The sequence below is a fragment of the Siphateles boraxobius genome, unplaced genomic scaffold (assembly GCF_051911475.1).
Source record: "Siphateles boraxobius isolate OS27281-9 unplaced genomic scaffold, OSU_SipBor_1 48, whole genome shotgun sequence".
NCBI classification, from domain to species: Eukaryota; Metazoa; Chordata; class Actinopteri; order Cypriniformes; family Leuciscidae; genus Siphateles; species Siphateles boraxobius.
The window spans coordinates 1,057,353-1,081,316 of record NW_027509119.1 but is presented as its reverse complement, the minus strand read 5'-3'; the positions used below and the strand labels follow the sequence as shown (position 1 = coordinate 1,081,316).

General features: G+C 37.0%; 1 protein-coding gene across 1 annotated transcript; it reads left to right on the top strand.

Annotated features, from left to right (window-relative positions):
- Positions 1-1,985: 1,985 nt before the first annotated feature.
- Positions 1,986-15,816, top strand: LOC143710593 (cadherin-1-like). Its single transcript, XM_077201562.1, has 10 exons — positions 1,986-2,120; positions 3,455-3,569; positions 9,301-9,551; positions 11,700-11,840; positions 11,934-12,089; positions 12,453-12,597; positions 12,702-12,874; positions 12,957-13,081; positions 15,163-15,305; positions 15,379-15,816. The coding sequence occupies exons 1-10, from the start codon at positions 2,079-2,081 to the stop codon at positions 15,477-15,479; spliced, it is 1,392 nt and encodes a 463-aa protein (XP_077057677.1). The 5' UTR covers positions 1,986-2,078; the 3' UTR covers positions 15,480-15,816.
- Positions 15,817-23,964: the final 8,148 nt, after the last annotated feature.

The following is a 23,964-nucleotide window of genomic DNA, read 5'->3' as shown; positions in this document are numbered from 1 at the left end:
ATCAGCTGGGCTGCTGCAAGGGGGCTTAGAGGAGTTGACCGTCATGTACTCCTCCGTCTGACGAGCCCACAAGGCAAAACACTCAAATAAAGTAATGCGCGGCTCTGGCTCTTCAGACCGAGAGTTCCCCCTCTGCTGCCTCCTCTCCCTCTCAGTGGTTGGGGAAGAGACATGAAAACCCATACCACTGGATCTTTGCATGACGGAGTCGATCTGTCACGATACACACACGGGAAACAGTAGATCCAATTGCAGTATTTATTGGGTAATCCATAAAACGTTATCCAGTCCAGGCAGGGGTCAAATTCCATACAAGTCAGTCCAAGAACAAGAATGTCCAGCTGTGTGCAATGATCAGTGATGAGTTCAGGCAAAGGGTTATGGGAAATGCAGTTCATGATAAGGGTGACGATCAGGGAAAGAAACCTCTAGTGAAAACCCAAGGAACACAAACGAGACACTGTGACATTTTACTTTTAAATGTGTGTTTCCGTATTGGAATGTGTGTTTTTGTTTTGGTGTGTGTGACGCCGCCTACTTTACCCAGTAGTGTTTCGACACCCCGGGATGCCAGATAGCAGTAAATACAACAACAAAACTGGGTCAGACATTAAAAAGCCTCGCTATCATCTAAAAATCTCTATGAACGAGAGGATATTAAAACTCATGTTGCGTGTCCTCAAACTGGCAAACTGCCTGAGCGTCGAGTCTGAAGAGGAGGAACAACAATCTCCGATTTTTTTAATTTGGACTGCAGTACCTATTTCCACCACTAGCTGTCTTTCTCACAGACTGCAGCTTTAATGCTAGATGTTTTGTTAAATTTAGAGAACCACTTTACCAATCGACATTTAAAATGATACCAAACATAAAAAGGAAAAACAATAGATTCAAAAGATAGATAAAATGTGGTATGTAGCAGTGGTGTAGTCTAGTTTTTTGTAGTGAGTGTACTGTGATATATCAGCCCTAAATTAAAGACATTTGAGCTTCTGTGTGTTTTAATAAACTATTATTATTATTATTAGGCCTACTTGAAGTATACTCTACTGTGCAATAGTAATATATTTCTGTTATATTTTCTTCAAGTTATACAAAACTTTGATTTTGACAGGTTGTAATGAAGACTTTAAAGTTTGTGAGTGTGTATATGATACGAATGAATGACGATAGTTTTATCAAATGAAATGGAAAAATTCTTGTGAAGTGACTCTCATAAAAGCTCTGCAATGAAGTTCAAATGTGTGCATGTCCTCCTCATAGACGCTGAAAACACCACGAGTGTCACGCGCGCGTCAGTGTGTAGTAGAGCGCGCTCATTCACAGAAACACGCAGAACATTCAGAGTTTATTTCAATAGCAGTCTTTTTGAGCTTTAATATTCATGGACACTTAGTACATATCGAGTTTTGATTCTTTGTATCATTACTTTTGATTTATTCATTCAAAAATGGCCAAATTGCGTGACGTTCCGCTTTACAGTAGGCTAAGTTACATTTGTTGCTGGATTCCGCGATTCGATCCGTGTCGCTGCGCAAACACAGAAGTCACGGCGGGGTGAATTTATGAATGAAAGTTCTTTCACAAAACGATGTTGTTACGTTTACGAATCCTCACGCTTTTTAAAGTGGGTATACGGAGATCTTTGACATTTCCTAGTGGGTATACGGCGTATACCTGCGTATCACGTAGACTACACCACTGGTATGTAGACCTTCTTAGTGAACTTTTAGTGGCTTGAGTCAGGGATGCAGAGATAAGGACGGAGAAAAGTTTGGACAAGAGTCCTGTGCTCTTTCTTTGAGATCTTCTGTGCCTTTTATTGCTTTATTGCAGCGTTTTATCTCAGCTTTTGTTTTAGCAGGAAAACCAAGTCTTACACCTCATTGGTTCCAGTCAAGTTATATTATTTTTCTTGGCACATTGCATCACTCCATATGCCACACCCTTAGGAAAACTCCCCTATAAAGTTAGCAAACTCCCCGTCTGCATGCATTCTGGGGAACTCAAGACATGAAATAGCTGCACATTCTTAAAAACCAACAACAAAGGAATCCTTGAAGGACTTTTGAGAGACAATGAAAACTGTGCGATTGGCAGTTGTTATTTTCCTTTGCAAGGTAGGATTTTATATACTTCAAATCAGGACTGAGAGTGAGAAATAAAACGCTAAACATTTTTACATCCACAACCAAAAATGAATATCAAATTTTTAATAGAGAAAAAACTGTGTATTTTTTGTATTATCAGTGATTAGACAGAGTTTGGGAAATTTCAAATTTCAGTTACTTTTATGTTGACAGAACAACATAAAAGAAAAAAGAAAAACATTTATTTTTCCTTTTGTTATATATAAGTCATAAAAAATGGCAATATTTAAACTAAAAAAATTTTTACAAATCTTTTCAAATCCCTTATAATGGCTGATTTCCCCTTGTCCTTTTAATCATAAAAACATGAAAATCTAATTAAAAAATGTTTATTAAATACAAAGTAGAGTGTGGCAGTGTTTTCCAAACGAAACACAAGACCTGTTAGTTTTGAATGCTATATCTGTCTAATGCTATGTAATTGTGTTTATTTAGTGTTTTGTAGTGAGTGCAAATATGCTTGTAGTTATTCACACTTGGTCTGTAAATTAGGTTCTGCTGGGACAAGAGTGCACATACGTGAAAAGAAACACCATTTGTAATCTAATGTTATTGATTTATTTTAGGTTTCTTATTTGAATTTATCTGCTGCATGTAATACAGTTTTTTTTTTTAGATTGCTAATAATGCATTGGTAAAAAATGAAGTGACCCTGTCAAAACTTTTCACACAGTCAGCAAAACCAAAGTATATGCGGACCAGCTTTTTAATAATAATAATAAAAATAAAAATAAAACAGTTGCTAGGAACCATTTCTCAATAGTTAGTTCATTTTTTCAACACCTTACCGATTGGCACAACAGCTAATGCCACAGTGATGCTAATGATGGAAGAATCATATCGCCTCCATAACTAGAATATGCCAACTACACATTCTCTTGGGCCTTAACCTGGAAATATCAAGTGTATATATTACAAAATGGGATTTAATACGTTTCAAATTAGGTCTTTTTATGTGTATTTGAGGAGGAGTCTTCATGGGAACTACCAAAATACGTCATAAATGTCTCAAATCAACTCATTCTTTCAAAACACAAAGGTAGTAAGGTCAAGTGAACAGGTGTTATTCATATTTTTAAGACATCTGTGAAGTGTTTTTGTGGTGAACATCTGTGAGACTTGAGATTAACTGACTGGCCAATATTCCTGTTGGTAAAGCAGACAGTGGCTTTACACAAAACAAAATAAAAAAGATTTACTTTTGAAAAGTGGTGTCAGTATAGACTGATGCTTGCTAGCAATTGAAAAATGGGAAATATCAAGTGTATATATTACATAAAGGGATTTAATATGTTTCAAATTAGGTGTTTGTATGTGGATTTGCGGAGGAGTCTTCATGTTCTCCGGGCTTTGAGTCGGAGTTGCTGGTTTTTAAAGTGAACAGAGATGACCTTCACCGAGGAAAAATACTAGGAAGAGGTAAGCTGTGTTCTCTTACTCTCTTAATAAAACTTTGAAGCAACTGAAGTTCTTCTTTAACTGTGATCTGTAATATTAAATCAAATTTTATACTGTACATGATCTGTAAATGTGCTTTCACCAGAGTCAAAATTAAGGGTCTCACTCAAGTTTAAGTATTGTATCTCACAAATAAGTGTTGATTAATGATGTATGGAATAAATAAATGTCCATAGGTTCACTTGATGCTGCATCAGTAGCTGATGCTATATAGGACACCCTCCAGCTGAGTAATGCCTCAGGACACGCTATCGCTCCACAGATTTTTCTTATTCAGGAAGTGAATTATCCGCCTGTGTTTTGTTAGAATTTCCAGCGACACTGAGTTTTTTTAAAGGTGCGCATCTCTGTGTCCAAGCAGAGATACACATGTTAAGTGTTTGGCTGTATGCTCAAACACAGATCACCATCTCCTCTGACTTTATCACCATCTCTGGCATGATGGAGTAGGGCAAACGTTATACTCCGAAACCAGTGGCGGGCCGTGCATTTCACACAGGCTTGGATTAAGAGGACTTTGGGCCCTGGGGCTATAGCAACACCAAGGGCCCCTTTTCATCTGATTGCCACGCCACCGTCTTCTACCGCAATAAATATTTTTTTTTATTGTTTTTAAGGCTGCAGTCCGTAGCTTTTCCTCTTTGTCGCCATCTCTGTTCGAAAACTGCAATTGCAGTTATTTGCGGAATTATTAACTTTACGTGGGTTGTACATCGGCATGAAACAGCGCGGATGAATCCAATGTTTTGAGGTGAGTGTGCGGCTGTTAATCACTGCGCCGGTGTGGACACGGGCATTCACAATCACACATTATACTTTTTGGAAGTATGACCAATATTAGAATTTTCAACGGAAAATAACGTCTGAACAAGTAAGTAACATCCACTTTTGTTCTGATAAACTATAGGGGAAAAAAGCATTGCAGTAAATCTTATTTTGTATAAACAAATAACAATCATAGTGCTATGAAATAAACGGTGTATGAACAGAATCCCTGTTATGCAAACGTGTTATAATATAACATAATATAAACATCTTACGACAGGAAAATTTTGATATGGAATATCATGATAAAAATTAGTCCACATAATTTCTTGGTTCATTTTGGGAACATTTTATTGATAAAACATTTTTACCCCCTCCCCTTCCATAAGTCCATTCACTCCAGATATGAACTCAAAAACATAAAGGTTGCCAAAATCAGCAAAAACATTACTAATACTTCAGTCATACTTCCTCAATAAGTACTTAACCATGAATAATTTAAAGGGATAGTTCAACAACATCACCCTCATGTTGTTCAAAAGCTGTATGAATTTATTTCTTCTGCTGAACACAAAAAAAGATATTTTAAAGAATGTTGGTAACCAGACAGTTGAAGGTACCCATTGACTTCCATAGTAGGAAAAATATATATTAAGTCGATGACTACCTGTTAGAATGGAAATGAAATGGTCCAAACGAAAAGTGCCCCAAATCTTGGTCTTTATTATGAACAGATAATACAATATAGCCTACCCGGCGCCGGCTGGAGTAAAAAGCTCAGCTCAATATCCTTTGTCTAGAGTTTATATAGTGAAAGTCTTAAAGAAAAGAATACAGGTCTAACCAATAAAATCAAAAATTACATCATAGATATCATATAGACGTTATATAACAGCTTCTTAATATGTGCAATATCCTGTTAGATTTCCAACATATCCCTGGGACCCTAGAAGCTTTTCAAACACACAATGTATAGAAAGAACGAACATTCAGGGGAGGAGGCGATTCCATCCTCCTTTAATGAATACCAGATGTTTAGCTTAAACACAAAAGGAAAAATGTGCAGACATGGCAGTTTTGCTGCTTAGAATAAAGATTGTATGTTCTGTGCTATACGTATGCTGAAAAGGAGAAATATATTTCTAACACTACCGCAAACTGTCTGGTTACTAACAGTATATAAAATATCTTCTTTTGTGTTCAGCATAAGAAAGAAGTTCTTTCAGTTTGAACAACATGAGGGTGAGTAAATGATGACATTATTTTTATTTTTGGGTGAGCTTTCCTTTTACATAGGGTCTTACAGTTAAATAGTCTTTTTTCTAGCTTTAGCAGAGCAGAAATCCTTTATGATATCATTAAAATCCATTAAAATCTAGTGACTGTCTTAATAAGCGAGTCATTCATTCAACCGATTTGTTCAAACGGCTGTTTGATTAAACGACGAAGCAAACGAGGAGTCATTTAATCATTAAATGAACCCATTTTTTCAAAACGCGGATTATTCAGTAACGAATCATCACTATCAGTTTCAGAGATCGTTTCTGCTGTGGTTTCCTTTTGGATTTTTCATCGGCGAAGTGACGATAAACCAAAACGTAACTCTCAATGTTAACTTATTGGTCAACTCTTTTATTGTTGCATAACATATATCACATTAGCAATTGTGCTGATATCTGGGTAAAACTGCGTTTTTACGTGTGATATATTTATTTTATATTATGTAATATTACAATAAGACAAAAACTCATCGGGGCAAAAATGCCCATGTAGACCTTGGATATTGGACCTTAGATGTTCGTCAAAAAACAGTAGCCTAATTCGGCCAGGGATTTTTACACGGGTGAGTGGTGGGAGAAAAAACACTGACATTCTGGATTCAGACTGCAATAAAATCACAGACTAGCCACTATAAATATTGAAAATACCTTACGACTCCACGAGAAACAATTACCATCCAAATAGTGCTTAACTCATTAACTTACTTCAGCTGCTTGCTTATCTTCTTCGACGTATAAAACACGCAGATCGGTGACGACGCAGGAGGGTGAAGCTAACTGCTGTCGCTACACTCGGGGTCTTCCACGGGCACGGATGAAAGTGAACCAAAGTATTTAGTTAGTTCAGGAATTTTTGCATCCATTTTCTGTCTTTCGAGTTTTTTTTTTTCCTTTTTTGTGCACCATCACTTTTTTTTCATAATTTTTGCACTCTAGCGAGCGATTTATACCTTACCCATGTTCTATGAAAAGCATAACGAAAAGAGGCGTTTCCCAACCTCATGGCACAAATTGTAGAGTTAATTTGATTGGGCGGTGAATTATATCAGTCAGGCACATTTTCCAATAACTTCTTGTTATTTTATTATACAAAAATCAACCACCTATGATTTGACTATCTCATTTTCTCCAGCCAATCACGGGCCCCCTAAAATGTTGTATCAGTGATTTCAGGCCCAAAAATAAATGTCTAATCTTTCCTGACGATCCGCTAGCTGCCTGCCCCATAAGCATGCTGTCCAAAAACCTCGTCTCTGTAGGCAGCGTAGGCTCTGAGATCTGCACACAAAACAAATGGGACAACCACCACCCAAAACCAAAATAAAGTGTTCCAACCAATCACTGACAGGGGCTGGTGTTGTGAGGTTTTGCGCTTTGCGCACGGCTGGACGCGAAATCGGAGCAACACCCGCCCCTGTCAGTGATTGGTTGGAACACTTTATTTTGGTTTTGGGTGGTGGTTGTACCCATTTGTTTTTGTGTGCAGATCTCAGAGCCTACGCTGCCTACAGAGACGAGGTTTTTGGACGGCATGCTTATGGGGCGGGCAGCTAGCGGATCGTTAGGAAAGATTAGACATTTATTTTTGGGCCAGAAATCACTAATACAACCTTTAAGCCCCACCTAGCCCTTATGTTAATCAGGCCCTGATTTCACACCTAGGCCTTCAGTGAATGAATAACTTTTAATAGTGTGGCAGCGCACAGACTCTTTATAAGTGTTGTGAAATTGCTGTTTTTATGTTGCACCGGCAGTTATAGGGTTAATGCGGTGAGTTGGGAAAAGACCGGTAGAGAGAGACAAGCGAGTGAGTTTGGCGTGTGCGTTAGTGTAGGCTACAGTGATTCTTGCGTTCCGATTATAAGTTCAGAAACAGAGCCTCCCTGGTCTTGTCCTTCAAGGGCTACAATAGTCCCTTGTCAGACGTTACAATAGTTTGAATGTTTGAAAAAAAACATTACATCATAAATTTACAAGAAAAATTACAAAAAAAATCCTATTCACCACGGAAAAAACGGGGGCAAAAAAGCATTATACTCACTAAAACTACTGATTATGTTTTACACAAAATCCATCCTAATTTCTTTCCTCTAAAATACTTCAATTACTCTGATGTACAGGTTAGGCTACTGTGCGTTTCAGCTAGTTCTGTTTTTACCCGGACAGATCGAATTGAGTTCCGTGACTCTGTGTTAAGCTGGATAAGGCTGAATAAGGGATTTTTTCCGGTAGTATTGAACCTGCTGGGGGTCGAGGAGGGAAAGAAACATTAATTTGTGGGTTGAAAAACTATTAAATCTACAGGAATGTATTTTAGTTTCTGCAGTTTGCTACAGATGCGTTAGCTAGCTCAGCCTCTGACTACCAGTAATAGTACGCGCTCTGACCAGCCAATCAAAGGACGTGAAAATGCCGACGTTATCGTACGCCTGCTAGTTGGCCCCGGTGCAGTCAAATCGAAATCTGATTGGCTGATTAAATCTGACTGATTATCTGATTGGCTGATTAAATCTGACCCCGGGGATCCTAAAAGCTTTTCAAACACACAATGTATAGAAAGAACGAACATACAGAGGAGGGGGCTATTCCATCCTCCATTAATGAATACCATATGTTTAGCTGACACAACTGGAAAAGAATGTGAAGACATGGCAGTTGTGCTGGCTAGAATAAAAATTGTATATAGACTGTTATATTGTATGCTGAAGGACAAAGATATTCTAACACCCTGGCAACACATGATGACTGAAATATAATTTGATAAAAGCGCTAAAATAAATATACAATTCTGGAAGCAGCGCAACCAAAAGAAATGCTGTGAGATTAAGAGAATGGTCTATTGGGAATAATTTAATACTCATTCATGGAAAAAATTTATTAAAGTGCAAGTAAGTGATTCTGATAGTGTTTAGGCCAGCAGAGAAGGCCTTGCTGACCCTGACGGCCCACCACTGTCAGAAACTGAGCAAAGAGCGCTCCATTCATAAACAATGCAGCTGATATCGTTCCATCAGCAAACTGGATTGATCCAGTATGTGGTATTACAGAGAGGCTGGTATTGTAAATTTTTTAAATTAAAGCTGCAGTCAGCAAGATTTTTTTGATCATATTCACTGAAACCGACAGAACTACATAAATCAGCCGGTTTTAAAAAAAAAACCCGCTCATCTACCTCCACCTAGAGCCTGTTTTTTTTTTTTTTGGCAAAAATCCGCTCTCGGATCTTCTGGTCCAATCAGCGCAGTGTGAGATCTGACTGTCAATCCCAGTTCATGCACACGACACAGATCCCCCCCCCGCCCATGTTACAATAAACACACACTGACGAGCACGAACTGGATGGGAGGGTGCTCGGTGATGATGGGGGAGGGGCATGAGAGTTGTAAACATTAAAAATTTTGGCTAAGTCCCCTCAATCGGCCAGACTTGCCGACTGCAGCTTTAAATATCAATTTGGTAACACTAATTCATTGACTAATAACGAAGTTGACGTACTGATACTTTTGACAAAACTATTTCAGATCATCATCACACCCGGAGGGTGTTCCCATAGCATCAGCTGCTGACACAGCATCTTGTTCCCCACTCCAGGTTTACATATGTGACAAGATGCTTTATTGTGCTAATTTAATATTTTTTTCTGAAAGTAATTTTTAATGCATGTGATGGAAGAACAAGAACGCTATTCCAGTCTGCTGACAAGCGGTTTGATGTGGACACGGATGGGACTGTAACACTGAGGAGACAAGTGACTCTTCATGATGGCCACAAGGTGTTTTCTGTGGACGCTTGGGACTCCAGAGGAAAGAAGCACACGGTATCTGTCAGAGTTGAGCGTGTCCATCATCATCATGAGGACCATCATATGGACACGGCCATGAACTTCTCCTCTCCACAGGTACAAACAAGTTCCTACAAGAAACTGCTGTCAGTACAGTAAAAGCCTGTCCTGTTTGCTTTTGTTTCCATTGCTGCCTTGTTTGTTGCCATAGTGATTCATTACTCACACCTGTTCCTCATTATTACCTGTTCCTTGTTATCTTGTGTAAACCTCAGTACAAGCTTGACCTCTATTGGACATTTTAGTTTTATGTGTGCAACTTTACTATGGTACTGTAAATAGACATATTCAATGATCAATATCTGTACATGTTTAGAATTAATTATTGGAGGCCTGTGTTAAATGATTAATGATGAATATAATTAGTCACTGCTCTCTCTGATTGGTCTCAAACACACAATGAGTCTGCCGATATGTTTCATTTATGCAATGCTAAAGCCTAAAACCTATGATTACCTAAACTCTTACACTCTTTTATATTACACGCCATGTGGCGAGGTGTGTTGTTATGGGAAGGAGGAGGCGGGAACGGGTGAACATTTCACAAAACTTTAATAATCGCAAAATAAACAGACAAAAAACTAAAGTAAAAGCCCCTCATGGATGACTGCCACCCACACATAAATAAAACATAATGTAAAATAGTCCAGGCCTGGTCCTCTCTCATCCTTCATTGTTGTCGCTCCTCCTTTTATACTTCCGAAGCTCTTTTCCGTACGATACGCGCCATTCTCACGTCCCTCAGCCCAGAGATGGGGACTCGAGTTTGAGACTCGGACTCGAGTGCGACTTAAGTCGCACACACAGTGACTTCAGACTCGACTTGAGACTCGTCCTCGAAAGACTTCAGACTCGACTCGGACTCGAGCTGCGGGACTCGTGAACAATGTTTATTTTTAGGAAACGTCTGATGAGCACGCTGTTATTCCCCTCCCTCTGACCCGTTACCTAAAACCTGCCTACATAACACGTACTACGTGCGCGCGCGCGGCCACACATGAGAGGACAACAAACAAACATGTCGACTGCACCGGCCGTTGCTGTGCCATTCATCGTCAGCTTTGGGTTTAAAAACTTCAAACAAGACGGGCCAAACAAAAGAAGCGCTCAATGCAAAATATGGGGTATCTGCGCGCGTGCACCTCATGGTGTTCCAGAGCGCGAGAGGTGGGTGTACGAGAGAGAGAGAGAGAGACGTGCGAGAGGTAGTGCTGCGCGAATGCGCTACGGCGCTCTGCAATCAAATACGATTTTAAATAGGCTTAGTAAAAATAAAAAAATAAATCGAAAATCAATGTGTGGCGGGCCGCCACAAATATATGAACCATGTATTTCACATCATTTGGTTGCAATAGTGTTTTGCATTTAGCTACTGTGATGTTTTGCACTATGTCAATTTTAGTGCTGTGAGGTAGGCTATAACATTTTCTATATTTGGTCTAATGGCTCCACAGAGCCAGCACAATAGGAGCCAAGGCCTTTCATTATAATTCAGCAACAGACATGAGAGTCCTTTTTCTTCAGAACCTCAATTTTTACAGATACAGATATTAACTTAAAAGTAAAGTGTTCTTGGTGTTTTTGTCATGTTGAAATAGCCTGTTTACACTGATTATATACCTAAATCAAAGCTGATATTGTATGCTATTAGATAAAGGAGTCATAATAACATATTACATGCTTTGAATTCCTTAATAGCTATGCAGTGTTCTAAGCAGCCTGGATGGGTCGCTGTACGTGATGCAACACTTATTATAACCACAAGAGACTTGAGACTTGACTTGGACTTTAGCTCAAAGACTTGAGACTTGACTTGGACTTTAGCTCAAAGACTTGAGACTTGACTTGGACTCTAGCTCAAAGACTTGAGACTTGACTTGGACTCTAGCTCAGAGACTTGTGAGCATCTCTGCCTCAGCCTCGTCCTGCTTGCCTTCTCCATTTAATAAAAGGGAATAATGTTCAGCCGACGACGAAGCAAAGAGGTTTCGAATCGACCTAAACTGGTTTATTGAATAGGGACCCCAAAAATGTTACCCTCCCCATATATTAAAACTGTTTTTCCCCAGACAGATTTTTACAGTCAATAGCTGTAGTAAACATTTTGAGATGCAAAAAGTATCCAAATATTTGATGGATTGAGTGCTGTATTTAATTGTAAACAAAACTGTTTTGTTGCTCAGTGTCTTTTACTAACATTTTCAGATGGAATCTCCCTCTGATGATCTGGTTCTGATGTTTCCAAAGTCTTCAACGGGTCTGAAGAGAGCAAAGAGAGGTTGGATTATTCCTCCATTCAATGTACCTGAGAATAGCAGAGGTCCTTTCCCAGAGAGACTGGTCCAGGTGAGAAAGTCATGAAGGAAATATTCCAAATGAGATGAACGAGTGAGGTTTGTCTGTTATTGACTTTGTTCTCTTATTGCTTTCTGTATTTAGATAAAGACAGACTTTTCTAAGGTATCTCAGATGCAATACAAGATCACAGGTGAAGGAGCGGATCTGGAGCCTAAGGGAACTTTTACTATAGACAAATTAACAGGGACTCTGTATGTGAATCGGCCACTCGACAGAGAAAAAAAAGCTTCATACAGAGTAAGTTAATTTTTAGTCTCTAACTTTTAAAATCAGCAGTTAGTTCTAAGTGTATTCCAGTGCGTGTTGGATTTTCTGCTCATTCTTAATTCTTTCAAAGCTATCATCAGTTAATCAGATAAAAAGGCCCCAGAAAAAGGCTTTTCTCTTCATGTGTTTGCCTAGAGCATGAATCTTTTGTAAGCTAGATATAATTTGTATAGCTAGTAAAAATGAAGTCAGTTTACTTCAACTACACTTGCTGTGTCAAAGCTAAAAGACATGGACTAAAAGATACCACTCTTAATTTATTTAATTGTGTTTTTTCAAACAACATCAGATATTATTCTCTTAACATGCCCGTATTTCTTCTCCTGTCGTTAGCTTATAGCTCATGCGACTGGAGTTGATGTAAATATCAAGGAAAGTCCAATGGAAATGATTGTACATGTTATGGACCAAAATGATAATAAGCCTCTTTTTACACAAAATCCATTCAATGGAACTGTTCCTGAAACTGCTGAAATAGGTAGGTGTATGATGCAGTTTCTCAATGAAATGTTTAGCAGTTTTTTCCCCAAATGCCTCTTCAGTTTTTCCACCGAACCAGTCTTTCTTCTTCTCTCACTGAAGGTCATGAGTTTATGACAGTCACAGCCACTGATTCAGATGATCCAGACACTCACAATGGTATAATCAGTTACTCAATCGTCAAGCAAGATCCAGAACTGCCAAAACCAAACCTGTTTACAATCAACTCTGTTACCGGAGGAATTCGTGTGAATGCTTTAGGCTTGGACAGAGAGGTGAGAAATTATGAATTGATCTTGCATTGGTGACGAATAATTTCATGTAAGCAAACTCATTTGAAAACATCTTTCTTTTCAGACATTTTCCAGATATACTTTATTAATTACGGCTACTGACATGGAAGGAAATGGGTTTTCAACCACTGGCACAGCTGTTATTACTGTGACTGACGCACCAGACATTGGAAAATCACAGAAGATAATGTGAGAAGTATTAGAAAATTTCATTATCCCATTTAAAAATTCTGACTACTTTCTTTAGAGATTTCCAGATCTTGAAGCGAACAATAAAAATCCCATAGATTTGCATTGATGAACTTTTTGTGAATCAATTTTTTTTGTCAAACTGCCTCACTAGCACTATTAACCACTGAGAACCGTAGCAACTGTCTAGCTACTATCTAAAAAAAGGCCTATATCCAGAGCCTAAAATTAACACTCACCAAACACAAAATGCGACATTTAACATGGTTATGAATTCTAACAATGCAATGTTGTAAAAACATGAATGAGAACAAACATGAAGTATGCTTCATCATCACGAAAGTTTAACCCAATGTGTAACGTTTACACATCCGAAACGACTGCCAAGAAACCCGCGTCTCAGACAAGGCTTGAATACTAATTTGAGCTCTCTTTCAAGTCTTGCGCTTGAACTGACAAATTCCCACACAATTATGTAAAAAAATGTCTGTCTCAGCAAGTATCCTAGTAAACATAGTCGATTATGTCCATAAGTGAATGTAAACAATTGAGAAAGAAAACACTTGTGTGTCAGTTTCAGTATATTAGATCCGTGCACTAATAATCCTGATGCTGTCTGCGTTTTTAATGTTAATCAAACAAACGATAAACAAAAAGAAAAGATCACTTACTGATCTTGACTAAATAAATTTAGTAACTTTAATAAGGATTAATTTACATTTAAGTTATACACTGAAGACTATGCAGTGTTATTTTACATTCGATTTTTTTACTCTTTAATTTACTACTGTTAGACGTATCTTTGTTCTATTGCTTGCAATTTGTTATTTTATTACTGACTGTTTACTTATTAAATTTATATTATTTAGGTTAGTAGTTTTAACTGTGGTATCAAAATTTTAATAAAGAATTTTCACTGGTATCTAATATTTTATTGTCATAACTGCATGTTTTGGCCTGTTCACAGCCGGTAAAAAAGTATTTATGGACGGTAAATTCTCAAGTCATCAGCCATTGGCCACCGTGCCTATATTCCTTCTTTAACGCTGACCAAACACAGAGAGCTGGATCTAAATGCAAAGAGTTTAATAATAAAATAAACATAAAAGCAAATCTACAACAGAGACCAGAGAACCAGGGAACAGAATGAGCAGCACCAAACATACATACGTACAGGACAAGCCTCGACATGGAACATAAGTGTAGCAAGGTTTGTGTTCCGGGAAGAAGGTGGCGGGAACCAGCAAACGTTTAACATAAAACTTTAACAAAACGAAAGTAAAGCAGCAGCTCTTCATGGACGACTGCCGCATGTAAACAAACAAAAACATAACGTAAAGTCCAGGCCTGTTCCTCTCTCATCCTTTTATCCCCCTGGAGCTCCTCCATGAGACCAGTTTGGCGTGCAGTTGACGCTCGTTAGCACACGCTTGTTAGCACACGCTTGTTAGCACACGCTCGTTAGAACACGCTCGTTAGCACACGCTCGTTAGCACACGCTCGTTAGCACACGCTCGTTAGCACACGCTCGTTAGCACACGCTCGTTAGCACACGCTCGTTAGCACACGCTCGTTAGCACACGCTCGTTAGCACACGCTTGTTAGCACACGCTCGTTAGCACACGCTGCTCGTTAGCACACGCTCGTTAGCACACGCTCGTTAGCACACGCTCGTTAGCACACGGCTCTTGGCCCTGCCCTTGCTTGTCACAATAAGAAACACTGGGGTTTAAATACTAGAGGGGAAATAGGCAAACAAGACACACCTGTGAATAATCATAGAACTAATCAACTAGAAAAACTACAAAGGACTACAAAAATGGCACACATGACCTGAAACAGTAACAGAAAAGGGTGAAATGCAAACTAAAAGTCCAATTACCATAACACATGAACTACAAAGCCAGGGAATATGTAACAATGTCAAATTTCTTCTACCCAGAATTAAAATTACGGCTTGCCTGTATATCCTTTGAACATCAAATGATTTTAAACTATCAGACAAGACTTTGTCAAACTAACATTAAGATGTTCTTGCTGAACATTTCTAGTTTTAACCTGTATGTTTTGGTTCCTTCCAGGTATAAAATTGGCAGTGATCCTGCCGGCTGGCTGAGTGTACATCAAGACACTGTAATGATTAAAGTCAAGAGGCCCACGGATAGAGAATCTCCCTTTGTCAAAGATGGCAAATACACAGCTATCATTCTGACCGTGGATGATGGTAAGTTGTGTTTCTTTTTTAAGAGAAGAATTCTTGTTGGCATATCCTTTTTCTGATGTCTGCTTGTGTGCAGGTACTCCTCCAGCAACTGGCACAGGAACCCTGGTAATTGAATTGGAGGATTTGGGTATTCCTTCTGTCTGCAAGGATTCATCTATCGACCCAATCGGTTAAATGTGTGAACAGGGCCTTACAACTTAATAGTTCATTAATCCTTTATATATTTTTCACATTTGCTGAACATTAAAATTTTACATTCATTACATCTACGTCTTCTTAACATTACTGTAATCATTGTTATATAAATGATAGTGTACAGCCAGATGGTTTATTACAACATTTTTAAATTCACATGTAATTGGTTTTCATATTTTAAAAACTTTTTAATACTAATCTCACAAAAGATCATCATAAATGTACTGTTTTTCTAACATTTCAGAATATTTTCTGTTGATTTATTACAGGATTCAAAATAAAACTAAATAAACAACTAAATTTTTCACTCTTTTAATATGTTTAATCTTTATTTACTTTTCTTATAAAGGAATTGCCTTTCATAATGTTATGAACATTAAACTTTATCATTTGCATCATGCATAATGTTTAATCAATAATTTGTTTAGTGTGTGTGTGTGTGTGTGTGTGTGTGTGTGTGTGTGTGTGTGTGTGTGTGTGTGTGTGTGTGTGTGTGAGATGTGTGTGTAAAGTTTTGAAACTATATTCATATCCAGTTGGGAGAAACATTTACTTTTTTTGGTAAAATTCACTGTTCACTGCTCTGGCTCTCACGGCCCTAGATTCTCATCTTTAATGACTTTTGAGTGTTAAGGATTTTTTTTTTCTTTTACAAGTACTATGGCTCGATGGAAATGTAAAAAAAGTGTTATCTGGACCTCCGTTGGGAAGGAAATATAGAGGAACAGACCTTAGACCTCAAATATAGACCCTTTGGAAGTTAAACTGAATACCCCTGATTTAAATCATAAAATCTTATTGCTGTGTGTAATTCTTATTTCTACCACCAGAGGAACTGAGTGGTGAAACATCTCACTCTCTAGTCTCTAAACAACAGAACAACTGATTATGAGCCTCAATAACTGAGGCTGAGAAAACCTAGTGATGAAATGCACTAACTGTATGGTTTGGTAACATTGCAGAGCAAATAAAAGTGAATTTCACTAATCTGGTTAACGTTTAATTTCAAAATCCAGTGTAAGAAATTGTATGTTAAAGTAACCCTTTGGTTTAACTGAGTTTTACAGGGTTTAAACAGTTTGCCCACTATATATATATATATATAGGCCTATATATATATATATTTTTTTTTCTTTTTTTTTTCGGGGTTGTTGCATAAATTCAGTGTTTCTCTATGCAGACACACTGTTCCTCTTTTCAGGAGTGGATGATTGTATCTGAACGATCTCTTTATTGTTTAAATTCCTCTTTTCAACCATCTGGTTGAGAACAGCATTTCCGCTTTTTCCTTTTTTTCATTTTAATATAGCAAGTCCTTTGCAAAAAAAAAAAAAAAAAAAAAAAGCAATCAACTAAGCAATTTCTTAGCAGAATGCAGAAACAGCCAAAGAACTATTCAGTGATTTGATTTGTCTGTATTCCGCATTTTCCGACATAAAAAGTATGACCCAAGTCAAGTCTCCTTCATTTATAAAGCGCTTTTAACAATATAGATGTTTCAAAGCAGCTTTACAGTGATAATAGGAGATTACAGTAACAGAGATTGTTTAGGCTTTACAGCAGATCTAGAATAAAGTTATTGTCTAGCTAAAGTTAGTTTTGATTGATTCACATCCGTTGTAAACATCATTAGTTATTAACTTAGGATCGGCTAACACACAACACCGTTTCAACTGAAAACCTTTAATGCGATCATGCCGCTCATTTGCATAAACCAGTGTCTGGTGGCTCGAGAACCCAAACCATGAAACAGGGTCCAAGGTACAAGCCTTGAAAAATGTATAATACAGAATTTATTTATCGCTTCCGCATAGCTTTGGGAACCGGAATTACAATATTTTATCTGTACAGAGGTAAAGGGAAGGAGGCCTTACAGTGGAGAGACTAGTTTACACTTCAGGACCCACATGAATTATATAAATCTGACTGATGAATGATCATTGAAATCGCAAAATTGCCTTATACAATAAATAAACTGCAAAATGTTATGTTTTACATTTATTTCCTCATGCACAGAATGCTTCTTAGCCGCGGGTTCAAAGCGCCAAATGAGAGTAATAATCTGTGTTGAAACGGTGTTAAGGACCCGATATACTCACAGCGAAGTTCTTTTTCATTCTTCACTTAGGGGTAAAACAGAGTTCAAAATACATGAGCATGATTTTATTTTATTAAAACAAGTCTCATCAATAAACCAAGATTACTATAAAATGTCTGTTTTAATTTCTGTTCAAAACAAAGTAAACAATTACCGTCTTTCAACGTTGAAATTTGGTTGAAAATAAGTCGGTCCACCTTGGACTAGTTTACAACGTGATTTCAACTGATCATCTAAGATACCACATGTTTTCAAGTGATAATCTAAGACAGGATAAGTCTGTTATAGCTACGTGCTAAAATAACAGAGAAAAACAAACAACCAAACCATGTTCATTATTATCCCAAATAAACTGAAAGAGTTTTACATATTCCATTTAGACGTTGAAGATTCTACATGTTTTCAACGTTGAAATGTCGTAATTAGATGTTGAAGATTTACGTCTACTCAACGTCTAATAAACGACTTTTTGCTTGCTGGGAAATGTCTATTTAAAGGGTTAGTTCACCCAAAAATGAAAATTATCCCATAATTTACCCTCAAACCATCCTAGGTGTGTATCGCTTTTTTCTTTCAGACGAACACAAAGGTCATAAAGGTCTTCTGAAGCAAAGCCTTTTGCGTAAAGTTTGTGAAAGAAAAATATCCATATTAATAACTTTATAAACTGGCTTCAGGTAATGTCCATGTGGCTCAGGGATTGGAGCTTTTGCACCGTAAATCTCTCGCTATCAGCCCTCGTGTGATCCTTCTCAAACAAAACACACACATTTCATGCAAGTCATTTGAAATCTTTTAAAACATTATAGCATGCCGTGTCAATTTGACCCCCCTTTATGCATTCTAATTTACAGTATACTGTAGTTGCACTAATATGTATTAATTCAGCCGGCTATGCATATGCACTGACGAGACCAGGCAATGCATGTGTGCTGGGTTTAATGAGGATGGAGGTATCGAATAAGTTTATGACATATTAAATATTGGAATATTTCTGATTACACAAGCGTCACTTTAAAGTTAGCTGCGCTCAATGGATCTGCCCTCATGTTTTTGAAGTTTGGTTATGAAATTCATAATAAATGATAATGAAGCAAGTTGCCTTGTTGAATAGATATATGGTTTATTTAAACTGCAAAGGTAAAACAAGTATTGTGACAGATGTAGAGACACTCGTAGCAGGTTGATGGAAGATGAATTACAGGTGACAGAATATGAATGACCAAAAAGTTCATGGATTTTGAAAGATGTGTTCTTTAAATGTATTTTTTGCGAAAGCAATGAAAAATTATAAAACTATTCACTATTTGGACCTCACAGATTTCTAATTTCACTGACTGTCTGTTAGCAATAAAAAAATAATAAAAAAAAGCATTTATTCAGTATTTAATAATGCTTGTTAGCGATTAAAAAAGAAAAAGTAAATTACTGTTTTGACCAGTATTTTTGTGTAGCCAAATAAAAATAGTGTGTTTTTCAATCAGTTTTACTTTTTTCTTATTTGTTTCCATTACTACAATCCTAATAAAAAGGAAACTTTTAAATATTTTTCTGGAATTGATATTTTTGCAGTTTGAAACACTGGGAATATTTGTTGTGTTCCCGATCACTTATTTCACCAGGTGTCTAGATGAAAAAATATGTGAGCCCAGAAACCAGCCTTGAGGTTATTGCAAATGCTAACAGATGCAGCTTTCTTCTAGTGATGTTACGTCTGACACCGACGCTCCGAAGCTTGCTTCAAACTCGGTGTCTGGCGGCTGTATTTCTTATAAAAGTGAAGCCAAACCATGGCAACACAGAGAAAATAATATTTCTGAATAAAAACCATACCATTTAATGAACAATTTGTCTAAGCCTTCTGCATGATGTACCCAAAGCACATCCTCTGCCAAATGTTTTTTTTTATTATTATTATTAATTAGAGAACATATGAACATTGTTACATAAAAACATGCATCAAAGACAGAAACTTCAAAAACCCTCTGCTACATTATACAAGTACAACCAGTTACACAAGCCTTTTCAACATACAAACAATACCAGTCCCACCAGTTAACAAGTTTAGAGTTCTGCTTCCCACAGCTAAACAAGATAAAGCTTTCACACATGATACTGTCCTGCTAAAAAAAAACTATAGAAACCATTACAGAAATTCTTTTGGATTTAATGGTTTTCAAGGGAATTTTATTGGTTGTAATGGGAATTATAGTGGTCTCTGTGGGTCTCTACTGATAGGTGTTGGGTTCTATTGGTATTTCCATTAAATCCTAATGGAATATGTCCCAAAAACACTACAAAAAAGAATTGTGTAGTGGTTTAAATGGTAAAAGCCAATGGTTCCTATTGGTATTTTAATAGAAACCATTAGAATTTCTGTGATGGTTTCCAACTTTTTTTAAGCTGTTCTGATCGTCTGTCCTTGTCTAAAGAAATAATTACACACACACATCATGCTTAATGTTTTATTATCATGGTGAACACATGAAATTCACCAGTATCTGTAAAATTCACCTACATAGATGAGTTTCACAGCACTAACACTGTTTCAGCTTCGATCGGTAAACACGTAATAAACGGGGTGTTAACATATAAGCCTACTTGCATTTTTTGGTGGTCAGCTTTGGTGCATTACATTTACTTCACCAGGAGATGGTGCTGCAATTTCTATCTGAATGAAGCTTCGAGTAATGAACCATTTTCGACACAATTGTATCAGAAAGCAATAATGCTTCGAAACGCTTCATTTGGCCATCACTAGATATATCATAGACCTCCATGGTTCCTGTAACAGCTGACGTGGAAGCAGAAGGCGATGGTGAAGAGAACCCAAGTGCAGTTTAATGACAGCGTTCAAAGATCCAAAAACATCAAACAAATTCCAAAAAATGAAACAAAACTTGACTATGAACAAACCTGTAAACATAGAACAGCATACATACTTCAACAAATGACAAAGTAGCAGGGTAGACATGAGGGCTTAAATACACAAAGACTAAATGACTAAACAAGACACAGCTGTGAATATAATCAAGACAATTAACCAATGACAACATGACACTAGAGAACAGGAAAGCACATGGCAGGATCGCATGAGGGCAAGGGAATCACATGACAAGACAGGAAACATGAACCAAGAAACAAAACTAAACATTACAGTTCCAGTCAAGTCAGATTTTTTCTTGACACATTGCATCACTCCACATGCAAAACCTTTAGGCAAACTCCCCTATAAAGATAATAAACCCCCGTCTGCATGCATTTTGGGGAACTCAAGGAATTGACACTCTTCTAAACCCATAAGAAAGTATAATCCCTGAAGGACTTTTGAGACATTTTGCTTCGAATGGAGACAATGAAAATTATGCTATTGGGAGTTATTATTTTGCTTTGTAAGGTAGGATTTTATATACCTTATATCAGAGCATGTTCCAAAAGCTTTGGATGTGTTTATTAGTGTCTGAAAAACATTGTTTGAAGGTCCCAAAAATAATCAGGGGAACAAATATATTTTGAAGCTGATTTTATTTGAAATTAAAAATTAACAATCTGGGAATGCTAAGATGAAGTTGAGTGCTAAGAGTGAGAAATAAAACGCTATACATTTTAACATCCACATCCAAAAATGAAAATCAATCATTTAAGTGAGAGAAAAATAATAATATGTGTTGCTGTTGCCTTTGTTATTAAAAGTGGCTGGCCTGAGATTGCAAACATTTTTATTTCATTCACATTTATGTTGCAGGGGTTGATTTGTTTTTTTCTTTCCCAAAATAGACTTCTGCTTTTTTCCTTTTATTATATAGCAGTCATGAAAAAAAGGGGATGATTTGTTTTTTCTTTCCCATAACAGACTTCCGATTTTTTCCTTTTGTTATATAGAAGTCGTTTTAAAAGTCATTATATTAAAACATTTTTTACAACAAGTCAAATGACTTGTACACCTTATTAATACCTGATTTCCCCTTGTGTCAGACCCATAATTTCAATCTAAAAACATGAAAATCCAATTATAAAAATATTCATTGTAGTGTCATGATATTGTAATTTCCAACTTCGATGCGATGCCTTCAAAAATATCGATATTCGATACCTTTTTCGATACCACAGGGAAAACTGCCATATATACTGCCATACAGATCATTTATTATCTCATTATGTTCTGTTCAGCTGTGCTTGTCTGTCTGTATGAGTTCTTGTTAGGCACTATGGTTTCTAATTAGATCATCTTTGTCTGTTTAGTTTATGTTTAGTGTATTCATTTACTGTGCATTTATACTCCATTTTCTATTTAGTCCTTTGTCAGTTTTTGTTTGTGCAAGACACCCTGTTGCATATGTTAGACCTCTCTTAAATTGACTTTGTATTTGTAACTTTTGACTCTTCCTCATTTTTGGATCTTCTCCAATGTGACATTAAGCCGGGGTGCACACTGTGCGATTTTGGCCACGATTTGGCCGTCTGAGACAAATTTTACAAATCCTAAAATAATCCTCTGATCCTAGGCTAAAATCTGAAGTATTTGATCCTTAATTTGACATGTTCACCGACAGCCGATTAATGACCATTGTGATCAAACTCACAGTCCTGCAGTGATTCTCCTAAGAAGACCGTCAAATTGTCTTCGTTTTCCAAGAAAAGCCATGTTAAAAATAAACGCTAGAGATTTCTTTGTAGCCACCACTTCAATCCCGCGTGTAATGCAGCTCACAGTCACAGAACAAGTCATTGACTGATAAAACTCCGGACAAGTTTTCTTGTGTGCGTTTATTTTTAACTTCTGTAATCTTGTGTGCGTCTTGACTGTCGTACAGTCTGCCATTAATGACAACTGAGATCTTACAGTGTGACATTAATGATAACTGAAATCTTACGATCTTACAGTGTGACATTAATGATAACTGAGATCTTACAGTGTGACATTAATGACAACTGAGATCTTACAGTGTGACATTAATGATAACTGAGATCTTACAGTGTGACATTAATGATAACTGAGATCTTACAGTGTGACATTAATGATAACTGAGATCTTACAGTGTGACATTAATGACAACCGAGATCTTACAGTGTGACATTAATGATAACTGAGATCTTACAGTGTGACATTAATGATAACTGAGATCTTACAGTGTGACATTAATGATAACTGAGATCTTACAGTGTGACATTAATGATAACTGAGATCTTACAGTGTGACATTAATGATAACTGAGATCTTACAGTGTGACATTAATGACAACTGAGATCTTACAGTGTGACATTAATGATAACTGAGATCTTACAGTGTGACATGAATGATAACTGAGATCTTACAGTGTGACATTAATGATAACTGAGATCTTACAGTGTGACATTAATGATAACTGAGATCTTACAGTGTGACATTAATGATAACTGAGATCTTACAGTGTGACATTAATGATAACTGAGATCTTACAGTGTGACATTAATGACAACTGAGATCTTACAGTGTGACATTAATGATAACTGAGATCTTGCAGTGTGACATTAATGATAACTGAGATCTTACAGTGTGACATTAATGATAACTGAGATCTTGCAGTGTGACATTAATGATAACTGAGATCTTACAGTGTGACATTAATGATAACTGAGATCTTACAGTGTGACATTAATGACAACTGAGATCTTACAGTGTGACATTAATGATAACTGAGATCTTACAGTGTGACATTAATGACAACTGAGATCTTACAGTGTGACATTAATGATAACTGAGATCTTACAGTGTGACATTAATGACAACTGAGATCTTACAGTGTGACATTAATGATAACTGAGATCTTACAGTGTGACATTAATGATAACTGAGATCTTACAGTGTGACACTAATGATAACTGAGATCTTACAGTGTGACATTAATGAGAACTGAGATCTTACAGTGTGACATTAATGATAACTGAGATCTTACAGTGTGACACTAATGATAACTGAGATCTTACAGTGTGACACTAATGATAACTGAGATCTTACAGTGTGACATTAATGATAACTGAGATCTTACAGTGTGACATTAATGATAACTGAGATCTTACAGTGTGACATTAATGACAACTGAGATCTTACAGTGTGACATTAATGATAACTGAGATCTTACAGTGTGACATTAATGATAACTGAGATCTTACAGTGTGACATTGACAACTGAGATCTTACAGTGTGACATTAATGATAACTGAGATCTTACAGTGTGACATTGACAACTGAGATCTTACAGAGTGACATTAATGACAACTGAGATCTTACAGTGTGACATTAATGACAACTGAGATCTTACAGTGTGACATTAATGATAACTGAGATCTTACAATGTGACATTAATGATAACTGAGATCTTACAG